The sequence below is a fragment of the Anolis carolinensis genome, chromosome 1 (assembly GCF_035594765.1).
Source record: "Anolis carolinensis isolate JA03-04 chromosome 1, rAnoCar3.1.pri, whole genome shotgun sequence".
Classification (NCBI taxonomy): domain Eukaryota; kingdom Metazoa; phylum Chordata; class Lepidosauria; order Squamata; family Dactyloidae; genus Anolis; species Anolis carolinensis.
In genome coordinates, this window is record NC_085841.1 from 257,963,840 (window position 1) to 257,979,154 (window position 15,315).

The window sequence follows — 15,315 nt, forward strand, 5'->3', positions numbered from 1 at the left end:
AGAGGAGCCCAGGCAGATCAGGCGTCGGGGAAGGAGACCCGCCCCACCCCTCCGGGGGTGATCAAGAAGAAGCTGCTGCCAATGGAGAGGAGGCCTCCGGGTGGGGAGAGCTGCCCCAAAGGCCCCGGTTTCCCTCAGGGGTCACTTGGAATCATAATAACCACAACAGGTGCCTTCAGACTGGACCAAAACATTCTTAGATGCCTGGACCTCCCACGGTGGCCTTTAGCTGAGTCTGCTCATCTGCACATCCACACAGAAGCGTCTTTCCCAGGGCAGGGGCCCATTTGTGGAACCACACTAAGCTGAGGAGCCTTCTAACCAAGGCGAAAGAAGAAAGTGCAAAAGCTGGGTTGCAGTTAAACATCACAGCAACTCCCAGCCACGGTGGCACAAAGGGTTAAACCCTTGACTTGAAGATTGCGTTGCTGATCTGTAGGTTGCTGGTTCAAATCCAACCTGGGGAGAGCATGGATGAGCTCCCTCTGTTCAGCTCCAGCTCCATGCGCGGACATAGAATCATGGAGTTGGAAGAAACATCATGGGCCATCCAGTCCAACCCCCTGCCAAGAAGCAGAAATCACATTCAAAGCACTCCCGACAGATAGCCATCCAGCCTCTGCTTAAAAGCCTCCGATGAAGGAGTTTCCACCAGACCCAGGGCAGAGAGTTCCAGTGCTGAACAGCTCTGACAGTGAAGAAGTTCTTCCTAATGTTCAGGCGGAATCTCTTTTCATGTAGTTTGAAGCCATTGCTTCATGTCCTAATTTCCAGGGCAGCAGAAAACAAGCTTGCTCCCTCCTCCCTATGACTTCCTCTCACATATTTATACATAGCTATCATGTCTCCTCTCAGCCTTCTCTTCTGTAAGCTAAACACGCCCAGCTCTTTAAGCCACTCCTCATAGGGCTTCTTCTCCAGACTCTTGATCATTTTAATCGTTCTCCTCTGGACACATTCAGTTTGTCAACATCTTCTTTCAATTGTGGTGCCCGGAATTGGACCCAGTATTCCAGGTGTGATCTGACTAAGGCAGAATAGAGGGGGAGCATGACTTCCCTGGATCTAGACACTAGACTCCTATTGATGGAGGCCAAAATCCCATATGGCCTTTTTAACCACTGCATCACATTGTTGGCTCATGTTTAACTCGTTGTCCACAAGGACTCCAAGATCCTTTTCACATGTACTGCTGTTGAGCCAGGCATCCCACATTCTGTATCTTTGCAAGTGGAGCATCTTGCATTTGTACCTGTTGAACTTCATTTTGTTAGTTTCGGCCCATCTCTCTAATCTGTTAAGATCGTTTTGAATTCTGTTCCTGTCTTCTGGAGTATTCGCTATCCCTCCCAATTTGGTGTCATCTGCAAACTTGATGATCATGCCTTCTAAACCTTCATCTAAGTCATTAATAAAGATGAGAGAAGCCTCCCACAAGGATGGTAAAACATCAAACATACAGGCGTCCCCTGAGCAACGTCCTTGCAGACAGCCAATTCTCTCACACCAAAAGCGACTTATAATTTCTCAAATTGCTCCTGACACAGAGAAAATAAAGTTTAACATCAAAAAAACCCAAGATGACGGCAACCAGACTGATTGATAACCGGCAAATAGAGGGAGAAAACATGGAGGCAGTGACAGACCTTGTATTTCTAGGCACGAAGATGACTGAAGATGCAGACCGCAGCCAGGAAATCAGAAGACGTTTACTTCTTGGGAGGAGAACAATGACCAATCTCAATAACAGAGTGAAGAGCAAAGACATCACACTGACAAAGAAGGTTCACATAATTAAAGCAATAGTATTCCCTGTAATAACCTATGGATGTGAGAGCTGAACCATAAGGAAGACTGAGAGAAGCAAGATAGACGCTTTTGAACTGTGGTGTTGGATGAAAATGCTGAGAGTGCCTTGGACCGCAAGATCCAACCAGTCCATCCTCCAGGAAATAATGCCCGGCTGCTCACTGGAGGGAAGGATATTAGAGGCAAAGATGAATGAAATACTTTGGCCGCATAATGAGAAGACAGGAAAGCTTGGAGAAGATAATGATGCTTGGGGTATTTTTGTCCTTAGCTATGATAAACCTCTCACATCACAGAAACCTCTTTTATAGTGACAGATGGCCAAACTCAAGATTCTCACAGAATTTTGGGAGCTGGAGACACTGAAGCAATACGTCAAGACCAACTACAGGACTGAAAATGATGGAAAGGGACTGTATTATTCTATCTCTCTCTCTAAGCAATATAAGGAATGGTTGCTGGGAATCAAAAAGATTTCATTCTCAAGTGGTCCTTCTTAGTTATTTATTTTATTTATTTCTCACATTTATATCCTGCCCTTCTCACCTGAAGGGACTCAGGGCGGCTTACAGAAATGGCAGCAATTCGATGCCCATACAAAAACAATGTCAAAACAATGCATAAACAATTAAAAACTATTAAAATACAATATAAGTTACATGAAATCAGATCCGTTCATCCTAAAAAACCTCATGCTTTGTCCGTAGTTACACACTTTTGCATGTGCACTCCCAGATTGGGAAGTATGATGATGATGATGATGATGATGATGATGATGATGATGATGATAGCTTTATTTATATTGCACTCCCTCTCCCCACCAGGACTCAGAGTGGCTTACAACGGTATAAAATCACAGAATACATAGTAAAACAAATAGATATTTCAAATCAAATACACAACCAACACTAACCAGATAGACATTTTGTCCTATACTGCCTGGTTCATGGACATTTATAGACGTTCCAGGCATGACTGTGTACCATTTACAGCCATCCAGTGTTTTCCCGTCTTTTTTCCTAGAGAAAATCCACTGAAGACAAAAGGCAGAATAGCTGCCATTGCCTGAGGCAAATAAACAGTAGGCTGTCTCTTTCAACAGCAACCACATCAGCTTTGTGAATTCTGCCAAATCAGTGTTTATCCTGTGGGAGGAAAACAAAACACAAAGACAGACAATATCCTCTTCAAAAAGCTGCAGGCAGCTGTTTTCCTTCCAAATGATCTGCTTTAGTTAGTGGATGAAGAGCTGCTCCACTTGGGAGACAAGGTAGCAAAGGAGACGCAGATGAACAATTATTCTCAGTGCTCCATTGAATACAAGCTCCAAAGAGCTGCCACTGCCCACCATTTTTCTACTCAGGGATTCAAATATGCCAAAAGAGCTACCAGGGTTGAGAGGGTAAAGGAAGTTGGTCAAAACAAGACTTCACAAGCAGCTAAAAGGATAATTTGAAGGCAAATATTCTAGAACATGGCCATACAGCCCAGAATACATACAACAACCCTGTGATCCCAGCCATGAAAGCCTTCGACAACACAATTATTTTTCCACAGCTCCATGTTCCTTTATATTGTAAGAAATTAGATAGGTATGAAAACTGAAGGCATACAAAACAGGATAGGTAGATGACACAAAAAGATAGCTGCTGCCTCAGACAATGGGCTCATCCAGCTATGGTTAGCCATTAGCTGGAGCCTCCGGTGGCCTAGGGGATAAAAGCCTTGTGACTTGAAGGTTGGGTTGCTGACCTGAAGGCTGCCAGGTTCGAATCCCACCCAGGGAGAGCGCAGATGAGCTCCCTCTCTCAGCTCCAGCTCCATACGGGGACATGAGAGAAGCCTCCCACAAGGATGGTAAAACATCAAAAACATCCAGGCGTCCCCTGGGCAACGTCCTTGCAGACGGCCAATTCTTTCACACCAGAAGCAACTCAGGTTGCTCCTAACACGAAAAAAAAGCCATTCGCTTCTGGGAAGCCTCTGATACCCTCCCATGAATGCTCTCTGCTCAGCTATGAATGCTATTAGCTTTCAATCTGTCCATCAATCTCTCTAATTCTAAAAAAAAAACACAACTATTCAGATAAGAGACTGTGTCAGAAATACTGATTTCTGAACTGTCACTCACATTCAGAGATCTCCACTCTCAATGTTTTGGTATCCAGTGTCTAACTGATGTAGAGTTATTTAGCTACAAGCTAAATATCTTTAATATGTTGCAGAAAGTTGAACTAAATCTCCAATACATCCTTTAATTCTAAGATTTTCTTAGTGGACCACTTCAAAAACCTAGTACATAAGGTGATGTTTGTGAATACTTTCTTGTATTAAACAAACCCAAATATAACTAGAATCTTCTAACATGCAAGCTTTATGCAAACAGGGATGTTTTCAGATATCTTCTCTGATACTTTACAGATATCTCCTCAGATATCCCCTGGAACATGGGAGGAACATTTGACTATACCCAAATTAATATTTTCAGTACAAACCCAAGGGACCTATAAAATGATTGATATCCACTAATATGGCATGTGGGCTCAAACTTCATGAGGTTATCAGTGATAGTTGATAGATGAGTGGTTCTCAACCTGTGAGTCCCCAGGTGTTTTGGCCTACAACTCCCAGGAATCCCAGCCAGTTTACCAGCTGTTAGGATTTCTGGGAGTTGAAGGTCAAAACATCTGGGGACCCACAGGTTGAGAACCACTGTGATAGATGTTTCTGATTTTATTGAATGTTTGCATTGAACTTTGGTCCATATTGTTGTGTAATGTTCAAATAATTAGTTGTTTTTCTTGATTGTATACAAAATACTCGTTATGCGCATTTAACAAATAATACTATAAAATACAAGCACATCATGAAATATGTTAACAGAAGAGTTTTGAAATGGTATTCAGGTGTACATGGGGTGGGGGCTAAACTCTTTAAATGGTACTGAGAATAGACATCACTAGAGTTACGATTTGGATGGCATGAGTCAAGGATATTACACCAATTCTCAGCTTTTGTCTTGTCTGTGGATAGTGGTAATTGCAATTCAGGGTAAGTGGTAGCAACTGATTAGGGAAGCTCTAATACAAATAATCAGAAGCATTCAAGCTATCGTTTACTCAGTTGTTCACTATGAAATAAGGACACTTGCAGAATTTTGATCTATGAATGCAAAAGTAATTGATGTTAGTGAAACATTTAAGAGAAGCAGTGATACACTCTGTTTAATTTTCAGATTTTTTTCGTGTCAGGAGCGACTTGAGAAACTGCAAGTCGCTTCTGGAGTGAAAGAATTGGCCGTCTGCAAGGACGTTGCCTAGGAGATGTCTGGATGTTTTGATGTTTCTACCATCCTTGTAGGAGGCTTTTCTCATGTCCCCACATGGAACTGGAGCTGACAGAGGGAGCTCATCTGCGTTCTCCCCAGGTTGGATTCGAACCGGCAACCTTCAGGTCAGCAACCCAACCTTCAAGTCAGCAGTCTGCCGGCACAAGTTTTTAACCCATTGCGCCACCAGGGGCTCCTAATTTTCAGATACTGACCAAGGAAGATGGGTATAGTGGACCTTTCACGTGTAAGGAACTCTGTTCAAAACAGGTTAGTCTTCTTTGATGAAGGGAAACCTGGAGAACATTTTTGTGGCAATTGCTTGCAGACACAATGGATGCATAATGCATACACATAGTTGCCCCTTTTTGTTGCAGAGAGATTCGGAGATGCTTCAGCAGAAGACGTGACAGCAAGCAGGATCACTAACACCTCTATCTGCCAAGAGACCACTCTTATCTGACACTGTCAGCAAATCCATCAGCTCAGCAGCGAGACATTTGAGATTTTCATTCAGCTGTATACAATCTAGCTGAGTATTATGGGAATGCTTTAACCAGTGGACAGGTTTGTATTGCTCCTCTCCTCTCTCTCATTTCCTTTTTCTTCTCCAAGGTCTGAGATCTTTCAATCAATCCTTCTGAAGGTAATGCTAAGCTCCTAGCCACCATAACATCTCATCGCCATATTTGTAACAGAATTACTGTGTAACATAGCTAATGAACCCCAGTGCTGCCTGCGAAAGTGCCTGGGCATCTTTAGAAGAGATGGGAGGTGAAAGTCATCTGACACGTGGGAATGGATTTGTACAGGGCATAGCTTCATGTTAAAGATACTGCAGGTGCTGGGAATTGCTGCCTTTAAAACACAGAGAGATGAAAGTAACTACTTTAGGCACAAATTTAGGAAAATTAAAAAAAATACCCCTAAAAGAAAATTGGATTATAAAAGTTCTAGAACTGGAAGAAAAGGATAAGTTATCTTGTTTGATAAAAGAGAAGATAACTGACAACCTTTTAAAAGAATGGAAACCATTTCTATTGTTCACAAAAAATGTAAAAATGCTTGTGGGTTTCAAAGATTAAGTAAAACATTGAGATAGCCAGGTAGAATGAAGAAACTGTCTAAAATGAGAGATTAATAGTATTACAATAATATTTTCATTGTGTATCTTTGGGGGGGGGGGGGGGGAGGCAAAATTTTATTATTTTGAAAACTATTTCTACCGGGAGAGGGTGGAGGAAGCTAGTTTTAATTGGTGTATATAATAAGTCACATATGGGAAAATTATCATCTTTACACATTGTATAACAACAATTATATTACTGAAAATTGATATACATATGTATATAGATATATATGGATATATTTAGCAAGGGTTAAACCATTGAGCTGCTGAACTTGTTGACTGAAATGTCGGTGGTTCGAATCCAGGGAGCGGGGGTGAGCTCCAGCTCCTGCCAACCTAGCAGTTCGAAAACATGCAAATGTGAGTAGATCAATAGGTACCGCTCTGGAGAGAAGGTAACAGCACTCCATGCAGTCATGCTGGCCACATGATCTTGGAGGCGTCTACAGACAACTCTGGCTCTTCCGCTTAGAAATGGAGATGAGCACCAACCTGAGTCGGACACAACTAGACTTAATTTCAGGGGGGAAACCTTTACCTTTACTAGTTAGCAAGTGTTTTGCCCTTGACTGGACAGCATGCTGCAGGCAACAAACCAAACCTGTTGAAATTATCTTTATCACCTACAGAGAAAGAACCCTGGCCAGTTTTTAGAATAGTTCTTTCCAGTGCAATTGAAAGCAAATGTCTTTTCTTTCTCTTGAAAATAGTATACTATTTTTGATTGAGAAGGAAGAGAATCCTGTCATGACATCACATTTCTCTGATCAGGAAAGAGAAAGCTCATGCACTCTTCCATTAAGTTATCAGCCTCTTTGGTTTCCTCTGCAAGCCTGTCTGTAGAGAGGGATTTTTGGAGGTAATTAAACATTAATGGAGAAAGATTAGACAGGCTCACATGGTTAGAAATAGAGTAAGTGAAATGCTGCAACCAGAAGAGTATCGAATATTTCATGTTGTTGTAGTAGTTATACAATAATGCAGGGGAGGATTAAGACAACAGCAACCAAAGGTTTTCCTTTTGGACTACTTTTATTTGGTAAAATTCCAAAATCAACAACAGAAAATTTTGTTTTTCAGCCCCTTCTCCCTGAATGAGTAGCTAGGCCTGGGGGTAGAGAGGCCATCTACCCACACTCGGGTTCCTTACCCAAACAGGCACCTCTATAAGCTAGAGTAGGCATCGCGTCCATCTCCCTAATGCCATCTAGCCACATTGCATTAAAATGGATGAAGAAGAAAATGGGAATGGGGGAGAAAAGAAAGACTCCCACTTCAAAACACAAGAAACAACAAAAATAATAAATCTAAAAAGAGAGTAAAAGACAACAACAAATGAGTTGTGGGAAGAGTCTAGGTAGGGGGTGCACCTTTGCCAACTGCTAGCTGTTTATCAATGAAAACAACTGGCTAGGATGAGGGCTAGGTGGGCAGATGAGAGCCTCAGGATGAGTAAATCGAAGCAGGAGATGGTGCCATCAATAGCCCATATTTGCACCCCCAAGTCCCTAGTGAGACAGCTTCATTACATAGATTCCCCACTTCCACCCAGGTGCACTGCTACTGTCTCTAATGTTACAGTGCAACTGGATAGGGGGCCCCAGCTGCAGGGGGGGAAAGACTCCATAGGCTAGCATGGAGGAAGGAAGGTGCTAGGAAACTGCTCTTCATCCAGCTAGTGGATACGGGTGAGCTCCTCCACAATCTTAATCAGGTCATCGACTGTGGCTTCTCTCTTCATCCCACTGCCATCATCAATCTGAAACAAGAAAAACAACATCAAGCAGAGAAGAGTCTTCTGCAAAAAGTTATAGAATTACAGAGCTGGAAGAGACCACATGGGCCATGCAGTCCAACCCCATTCTGCCATGCAGGAAAAGCATCTCTGACAGATGGCCATTCAGCCTATGTTTAAAAGCCTCTAAAGGAGATTCCACCGCATGCCCATGACAGAAAATTCCTCTGCTAAATAGCTCTTACAGTCAGGAAGTTCTTCCTAGTATTTAGGTAGAATCTCTTTTCCTGTAGTTGAATCCATAATTCCATGTCCTAGTCTTTAGGGCAGAAGAAAACAAGCCTGCTCCTTCTTCCTTATGATAGCCTTTCAAATAATTAAACATGGTGATCATGTCTCCTCTCACTCTTCTCTTCTGCAGGCTAAACATACCCACCTCTTTAAGCCTCTCCTCATAGGACATGGTTTCCAGGCCTCTGATCATTTTAGTTGCCCTCATCTGGGCACCTTCCAGCTTGTCAATATCCCTCTTGAATTGTGGTGCCCAGAACTGGACACTGTATTCTAGGTGAGATCTGACCAACGCTTGCTTTCCCCTCTAGTGATTAGTGCAATTCTATGTCTATGCAGAAAGATGTACCACTGACTTGAAGAGCATTTGTTTCAAGATAAAAACATATAACTTTCAAGCTTTGTTTCATTAATAGGAATAGCGGCCTCAAAAATGTAGAAAAAAAATGCCCATCTCACCTGTAGGTTTGCCACCACTTCTTGCATCTTGGGTCGACTAATATCTAGAAAGCTTTCAATCAAATCTCCATCAATAAATCCTGTTGCTGGTTCTGTCTTGCGTTCTGTGTGAAACGATCTCCAGGTACAATCCAGAATCAAGGAAAAAAAACCTTCAGCCAACTATTCTTAGCTTTTCTTAATGATCCCCCCCCCCCAAAAAAATGTATCACATGTATTGGATTCATGCACTTTTCATATGCAGACACGGTGATGATGCATACAAACACATGACCGTGGTGCAGCAGAACATTTACTGATCTTCCTATATAATCAGTCAGAAATTACGGGAAGAGAACATATGTATACTTCCAAGGATAATGTAAACAAAGAGTCTCCAGAGAAGTAACTAATCTGTTGCATCAAAACCAGCAAAGAATCCTGTGGTATCTTAAAGGCAAACAACTTTACGATGGCATACATTTTTAGGAATACTATTCATTTCATCAGATGCAAGAAGTTTTAGGCTCCAAGACTAGGGTTGGAAAAAAATAATACCAACAATCTCAACAACATATCCATGGGTTGGGTGAGAAATTGTGCTACACTCTAAATAAAGCAAAACTAAGTTTTTTGTATCAACATCCTTTATACTGTCTACACTTGAACTCCCTGACCTGACCATCTATAACTCCCGATTTCTACTGCACCAGCACATGCATCTGTCTGCTAACTTGCTGTTAACGCTTCTTGCATCTGCTGAAATGGAGTGTTCACAAAAACTTATGCTATCATGTGTTCATAAAAGCTTATACCATCATAAGATTATTAGCCCTCAAGTTGCCCCAAGACCCTTGTCAATAAATTACAGAAGTGTCTTGTCCCTGTAAGAAAAGGTTAAAAGTCTACAATCTCAATGTGACTTCAAAAATATACTTCTTCAGAGGTTAAAATATAAATTTTCCAGACAGACTAAAATTGCCATTCCGACTGGTGATGTAAGTCCCCTTACTATCTAAGTAAACTCAATAGCCATGCTTAGATAGTTCCAAGGCAACAAGAGAGCAACATGTTTGATGATACATCACCATTTACGATTTCTTGCTCAAAACATCCCCATTTTTAATAAGCAGGACAGGCCTTTATGAAGTCACAATATACTGTAAGTTAGTTGCCTCCAGGGAATAGTAAGCAGAATATAAATTATACACTTGCATTTGTACAAAGTCTACCCCACTGGTCCAATTACCTTTGTACAAATAAAATACTTTATAAAAGATTTATAAAGGGGCAGGGTGCTTTAAAACAAATCTGAGGTTTGACAAAATCTGATCCTTTTGATCAACTTTACACGTATTATTCTTTATTTTATCTACAGTGCAATCCTATACATACCTATTTCAAGGCAATCCCCAGTGAATAGATAAATGTTTTATCTTAGGGTTAACTGTGTATTGGACTACAGTGGACCATATAACTTGGCTAACGGCAGTGAACTACTCAGAGTACTGAGACTTCACCCAAGTATGAGTAAAAATACCTTTCTGGCTTCCTTCCCACATTTTAAAAAGGAAAGAGCATGCCAAAAACCATCATCTGGAATTTCCATCTGTTACTATTGCATTTGGCCCTGCTTTCATAAACTTTCCTATATAAAAACTTTAAAAATTCCAGTCACGTCTTGATTCCTCTATCTTCATCCCTACTGATCTCCCTGTTATTTTGACAGAATTAACCATTCCCTTTTTAGACACCTGTGAGTTTCAGGAATTTGTCCTGTTCAGTCACTCATACTGATATTTCATTAAAATTTATGTCACACTATGAAGTGCCTCAGGGCTCAGTTCTTATTCTTCCCCCCTTGCAGACCCACTGAGGAATCATATGAAGCTCATATTATCTTAAATATGCTCTTGCCTCTTTCAGTTCTCCAGTAATGGCGAAATAAAAGTTTTGTCTGATTCTTTAGCATAAACGTTTATGCTGAAATCATTTTTGACCCATGTGAGTAATAGCACTTATGGCCTGAAAAGCACCTTGAATTACAATGAATTCAAAGAATTGCCAAAGCATCATTTCTCAGAGGAAGACATTTTCATCTTTGGATTATTTTACTGCAAAGACACGCATTAATAATTATGGAACATTCCCAAAAACAAACCCGTGTTTCCCACTAATATTGCCAAGGCAGTATTGATCATTCTTGCCTGTATCTAATGATGCCTTGCTCATATTCATGTCCCAGCCCTACTTCATCCTTAGAAAAGGCTTTCTCCTTGTGTCGATTTTCTTTGCTCATTTGGCCTTGGTTAATCTTTTGGTTTTACGTCCTGCAGTTTCTATATTTCCTTATTTTTATTCTCCGTGCTGTAGCTAATGTCACCTGTCCATCTCCATTGTATGAGTTTCCATACTGGCTTTCATTTAATATATTTTCATATACGTTTAAGGCTTTAGTTTGTGCTGTGATGCCTTTCTACCATGCCGCTCATCTTTTAATTCTGGCTTTTTAGTTCTTCTCCCTTCTACTGAACCTTTTCTCCAGCTTTCTATATTGGGAAGGTTTCTAGTTATGATGTTCATTTTGTTCATTCTTTTAAACAATTTTTAGACACTTTTGTTTTGGAAAACCATATTTCACTTATTTTCCCTCTTAAATCTTTATCTCTGCATATAGTCATCCTGAATATAGATTTCAAGTCCACACTGGTTCATTCCTCGCTTCTTTGTATTGTAGGTTCTAACATTTTGGCTTGGAACTCTGCTTTCAAAATATTCTTCTGGATAGCCAAATAGTGCAAAACATTTTATATATGAACTAGGACACCAACAGGACAAGAAAAGGATATAAGGAGTGTTCAATCTTTCCTACGCTCTTAATGACTTTGTTGAGCCTGTTCTGCACATCCAGTAGGAGGTTATACCAGCTTTCTGATAGTGAAGTCACCAGCCCTGTGAAAGGAAAAAAACAACTGTTATAATCTTTTTTTTTTAAACAAAACACCAAGACCAATTGTTACTCTTCAAGGACTTATTTTGGCCAACACACACTTGTTGCATACTGTCTTTATCTAACATTGATTTACAAAATATAACTTTGTGACTCCTATTTTTCTCTCTCTTGTTGTCTCAGTTACTCTAATTCTTTTTAAAAGCTTAGCATTTTGCTACTAGTGTTACCCAGGCCAAGCTCCATATTCAAAAGTCTGCCAAGAGGGATGAGAACGTTATCCTCCTGCTATTTAGGGAGATAGCAGAGTCCCTGCATGGCTCTAACCTTACCAATCATTCCATTGACTGTGCCAAAGAGAACAGAGCCCTGTGTCGGCGTGGATGTTTCACCAAGATTCTGCATGACCAGGGACCCATGGCAGAAGACATTCACAAATTCGCCCAAATGGAAGAGCCCAAACTCCTGCAGGTGCTGACGTTCCTCATCTGTCGTGGCAGCACTGCAAGACAGAATGCCTGTTAGGAAAAGGGACAGAACAACATCTTCCTCACCCTCACTTGCTACTGAAGAGGCCAATTGCTTCCCTTAGTACTTCTATTAGAGCAGTGGTTCTCAACCTGGGGTCCCCAGATATTTTTGGCCTACAACTCCCAGAAATCCAAACAGCTAGTAAACTGGCTGGGATTCCTGGGAGTTGTAGGCCAAAAACATCTGGGGAGCCCAGGTTGAGAACCACTGTATTAGAGGAAGGGATCTCACCTGTCCTTCTGGCACACAAACAAATTGAAAGCATTCTCTGCCCCTAGGAAGTTGTCGTCATCCAAAATCTCCACAGCACTCATCCAATTTGGATTAAAGTCACGGGCGATCTAAAAAGAGATATAGAAAGCACTTGCAACACAAAATTGATGTGGCCCTAATCTTTACCTGTGAGTGAAAATTCTAAGCAACTGTCAAACTATTCCAACAAATGTTCACATTACAATTAGAATACCAATTTTGGATGGCAGATATTGAATTCTGGCAAGTTACTGTTTCAGCGTAAATCGTCTAACTTGAAGGAGACCATGTTTCTATTTCAAATGTCACTTGCCTTGTTAGGGCTGACTCTGTTGTTTTTCAATGTTTATCTTAATATTTGCAGACACCCTGTATTTGCATTCTATACTCGGGCAACATCTTTTAGGGAGAAAGAAGTAACTTAAAGTTAAGCTAACTCTGTGGAGTAAACAGGCACCTGAGGCACCTACCTCATGTTGTCTAATGCAAAGACTGGCAATCACTGAAGTTTGGCACATACACATGCCCCCCCCCCCCCCCAGTAACGATTAAGATTTTCAGTCCCTGCCCTGTTTTTTTGCTCAATTTTTAAAATTTAGAATGCTCCCTGCACCCCAAGAGTTTTGGAAAGATGTTGCTTGAATCAGGAAATACAATGAAAATGGGGATGAGAGCCTCAAAAACAGCCTGCACCTTCTTTATCCCTAGTCTAATGTTAAGAGCAGCCCTGAGTAGGTCTGACAATCTATGTTGAAAGTCCTACCCAAAATCAGAATATCATAATCAAACATACAGAGAAACAGACCTCCCCATCAAATCGCCTTTTTTCTGAAGTCCATCCACTGAAGTAGAAATAGAAAAACTACCTCTTCAAAGTTCCCTTCCATGGGTTTGTACGCAAGCAGAAGGACAGAGCGCATCAGATCTCCGACTAAGATGAAGTCGCCCTTTGTCTTTACATAGAGTGCCATGATATTGTTGTAATGATTGCATTCTGTGCGTAGCTCCTTTTCTGCTGTCCACTCATACAGCCGAACCTGGAAAACAAGCCAGACCTCTAAAAGCCAATGCTGAAACCATCAGGTACAAGACCACCAGGGTCCAAAATGCTTATCCTCCTCATTTAAGGAAGGACACTAATGGGAGAGTCCCTGGGAACCTTACCGTGCTGTTTATGCTGGCTAAGAGTTTTCCATTGAATTCTACCATGGAATAGACAGCCCCTTTCACTTCTTTCTCAGCCACCGTTTGCAATTTACCTGGGATTAATAAAACAGAACTTGAAAAATGCACGGTCCATGAGGCTTCCAAAATGCAAAGAGTTACACTCAAATACCTAGCACAGCGTGGTTGCAATGCTTATCCCTATCAGAGGTGTTGTGGCAATGACATAACTCACATTAGTATCTGATATACCATTGGTTTGTACAGCGTTTATTATCTGTCTGCTTCCCTGAGTCCTTTCCTGATACAACACTGAAAAAAAATCACATTAATATTCAAGCTCCCCAATAGTGCTTTTTCACTGTTATTAAATATATCTATTTCAGCGGCTCAAGACCATGAGAATAATTCCATCAAAAGCTTCCATTTTACTGGTGAAAATGTGCTACCCATTCTTTTGCTGTGGTGGGTAGGATATAATTATTAACTTGCAAGCAGGGGCTGAGTTGCTTTTATTTGTCTGTAAGATGTATTGGTAGCCATTCTAGCTGAAGATCAGAATATAAATGTGATAAACATAGAAAACAAAAATAAACTTTGAAGAAATGTATGGCCACCTTTGGAAAGGGGCCACCTGATTTGTTTCTCCACATCTTTGCCCGTCTGACTCTGCTGGGATCCTGAGACTGATCTCAAGAGGTCTCTTTTTTATTATTTCCCCAACATGTGGTGGAATATCCTGTTCTTAAACAGAATGGCTGGCTATCTATTGGGAGTGCTTTGATTGTTTATTCCTGCATGGCAGGGTGTTCAACTGGATGGCCCTTGTAGTCTTTTCAGACTATGATTCGATGAAGTAAGGTGGGAGCATACTAATTAAAATGACTTTTTCCATTATCATGGGCAACAGGATGCTCTACTCAAATTTAACTAGTTTATCTATTATTCTGAGGCTTCTGGTGCTAATTAAAGGCTTTTGATTTTCCTAGGCCTTTTAATGTATTGTTTTTAAATCTATAATTTACCATACTTCATTGCATAATTGTTGCACTTTTTACCCTCTTTTGTTGGTAAAAATGGGAGTGCAACTATTATGCGATCAAATAAAATTTGTGCTTTGTTTGCAGGATTCTGGTTAAATACAAAAACTGTCTTACCCCCAAAACAAGGAAGATAGAGGGAGAGCTCATTGTTTGCTTAAACTGTCTTTGAGGGGGAAAAGGATATCCTCAGTTTTATAAACACCTGCCATGTTTACAAGAAAGGGAAAAAAAACATTTTGGGACCCCCAAAATGAGGGTGTGTGACTATTATGTGACAAAATACGGTATTTTTGTTGCTTTCAAAGTGTTTCACTACAGTAACATCATTCTCTGATAGATTACATTTTATGTATAGTTGCATCTCATTATTATAGTATACAATGGACCACTTATAAATATATTAACAAATTAAAATGTTAAAATGCTATGATTTTTAAAAAGCTATATACATCCCTCGCCTCATGAAACAGATAGGGCGGTTCTACAGGCCATCAAAAAGACTCATGGCTTCTAGAGCAGATGAATGTAGGAGCCGAGCTCTTCCATAAGCACAGGACAGTTCTCCAAGTAAAATAATAATAGCCAAACAGGCTTTAAAAGATGCAAAAATCTGAACAGTTCCCAAGTAGCAATGTGGAAATTTCA

General features: G+C 40.7%; 1 protein-coding gene and 1 long non-coding RNA gene across 2 annotated transcripts in view; one reads left to right on the forward strand and one right to left on the reverse strand.

Moving 5' to 3' along the window:
• The first annotated feature begins 7 nt into the window (after positions 1-7).
• Positions 8-15,095, forward strand: LOC134295330 (uncharacterized). The gene is made up of 2 exons (XR_010001874.1): positions 8-5,704; positions 11,468-15,095. It is a non-coding gene; the product is annotated as an uncharacterized LOC134295330 (long non-coding RNA).
• Positions 7,280-15,315, reverse strand: part of ddb1 (damage specific DNA binding protein 1) — a 40,202-nt gene continuing 32,166 nt past the window's right edge. The window contains exons 21-27 of the mRNA XM_003224115.4: positions 13,628-13,722; positions 13,330-13,500; positions 12,443-12,552; positions 12,013-12,182; positions 11,580-11,682; positions 8,752-8,875; positions 7,280-8,025 (exon numbers count right to left, since the gene is read on the reverse strand). Of these exons, the coding sequence (XP_003224163.2) occupies positions 7,942-8,025; positions 8,752-8,875; positions 11,580-11,682; positions 12,013-12,182; positions 12,443-12,552; positions 13,330-13,500; positions 13,628-13,722 (857 nt within the window). The 3' untranslated portion in view covers positions 7,280-7,941. The remainder of the gene's footprint in view (positions 8,026-8,751; positions 8,876-11,579; positions 11,683-12,012; positions 12,183-12,442; positions 12,553-13,329; positions 13,501-13,627; positions 13,723-15,315) is intronic.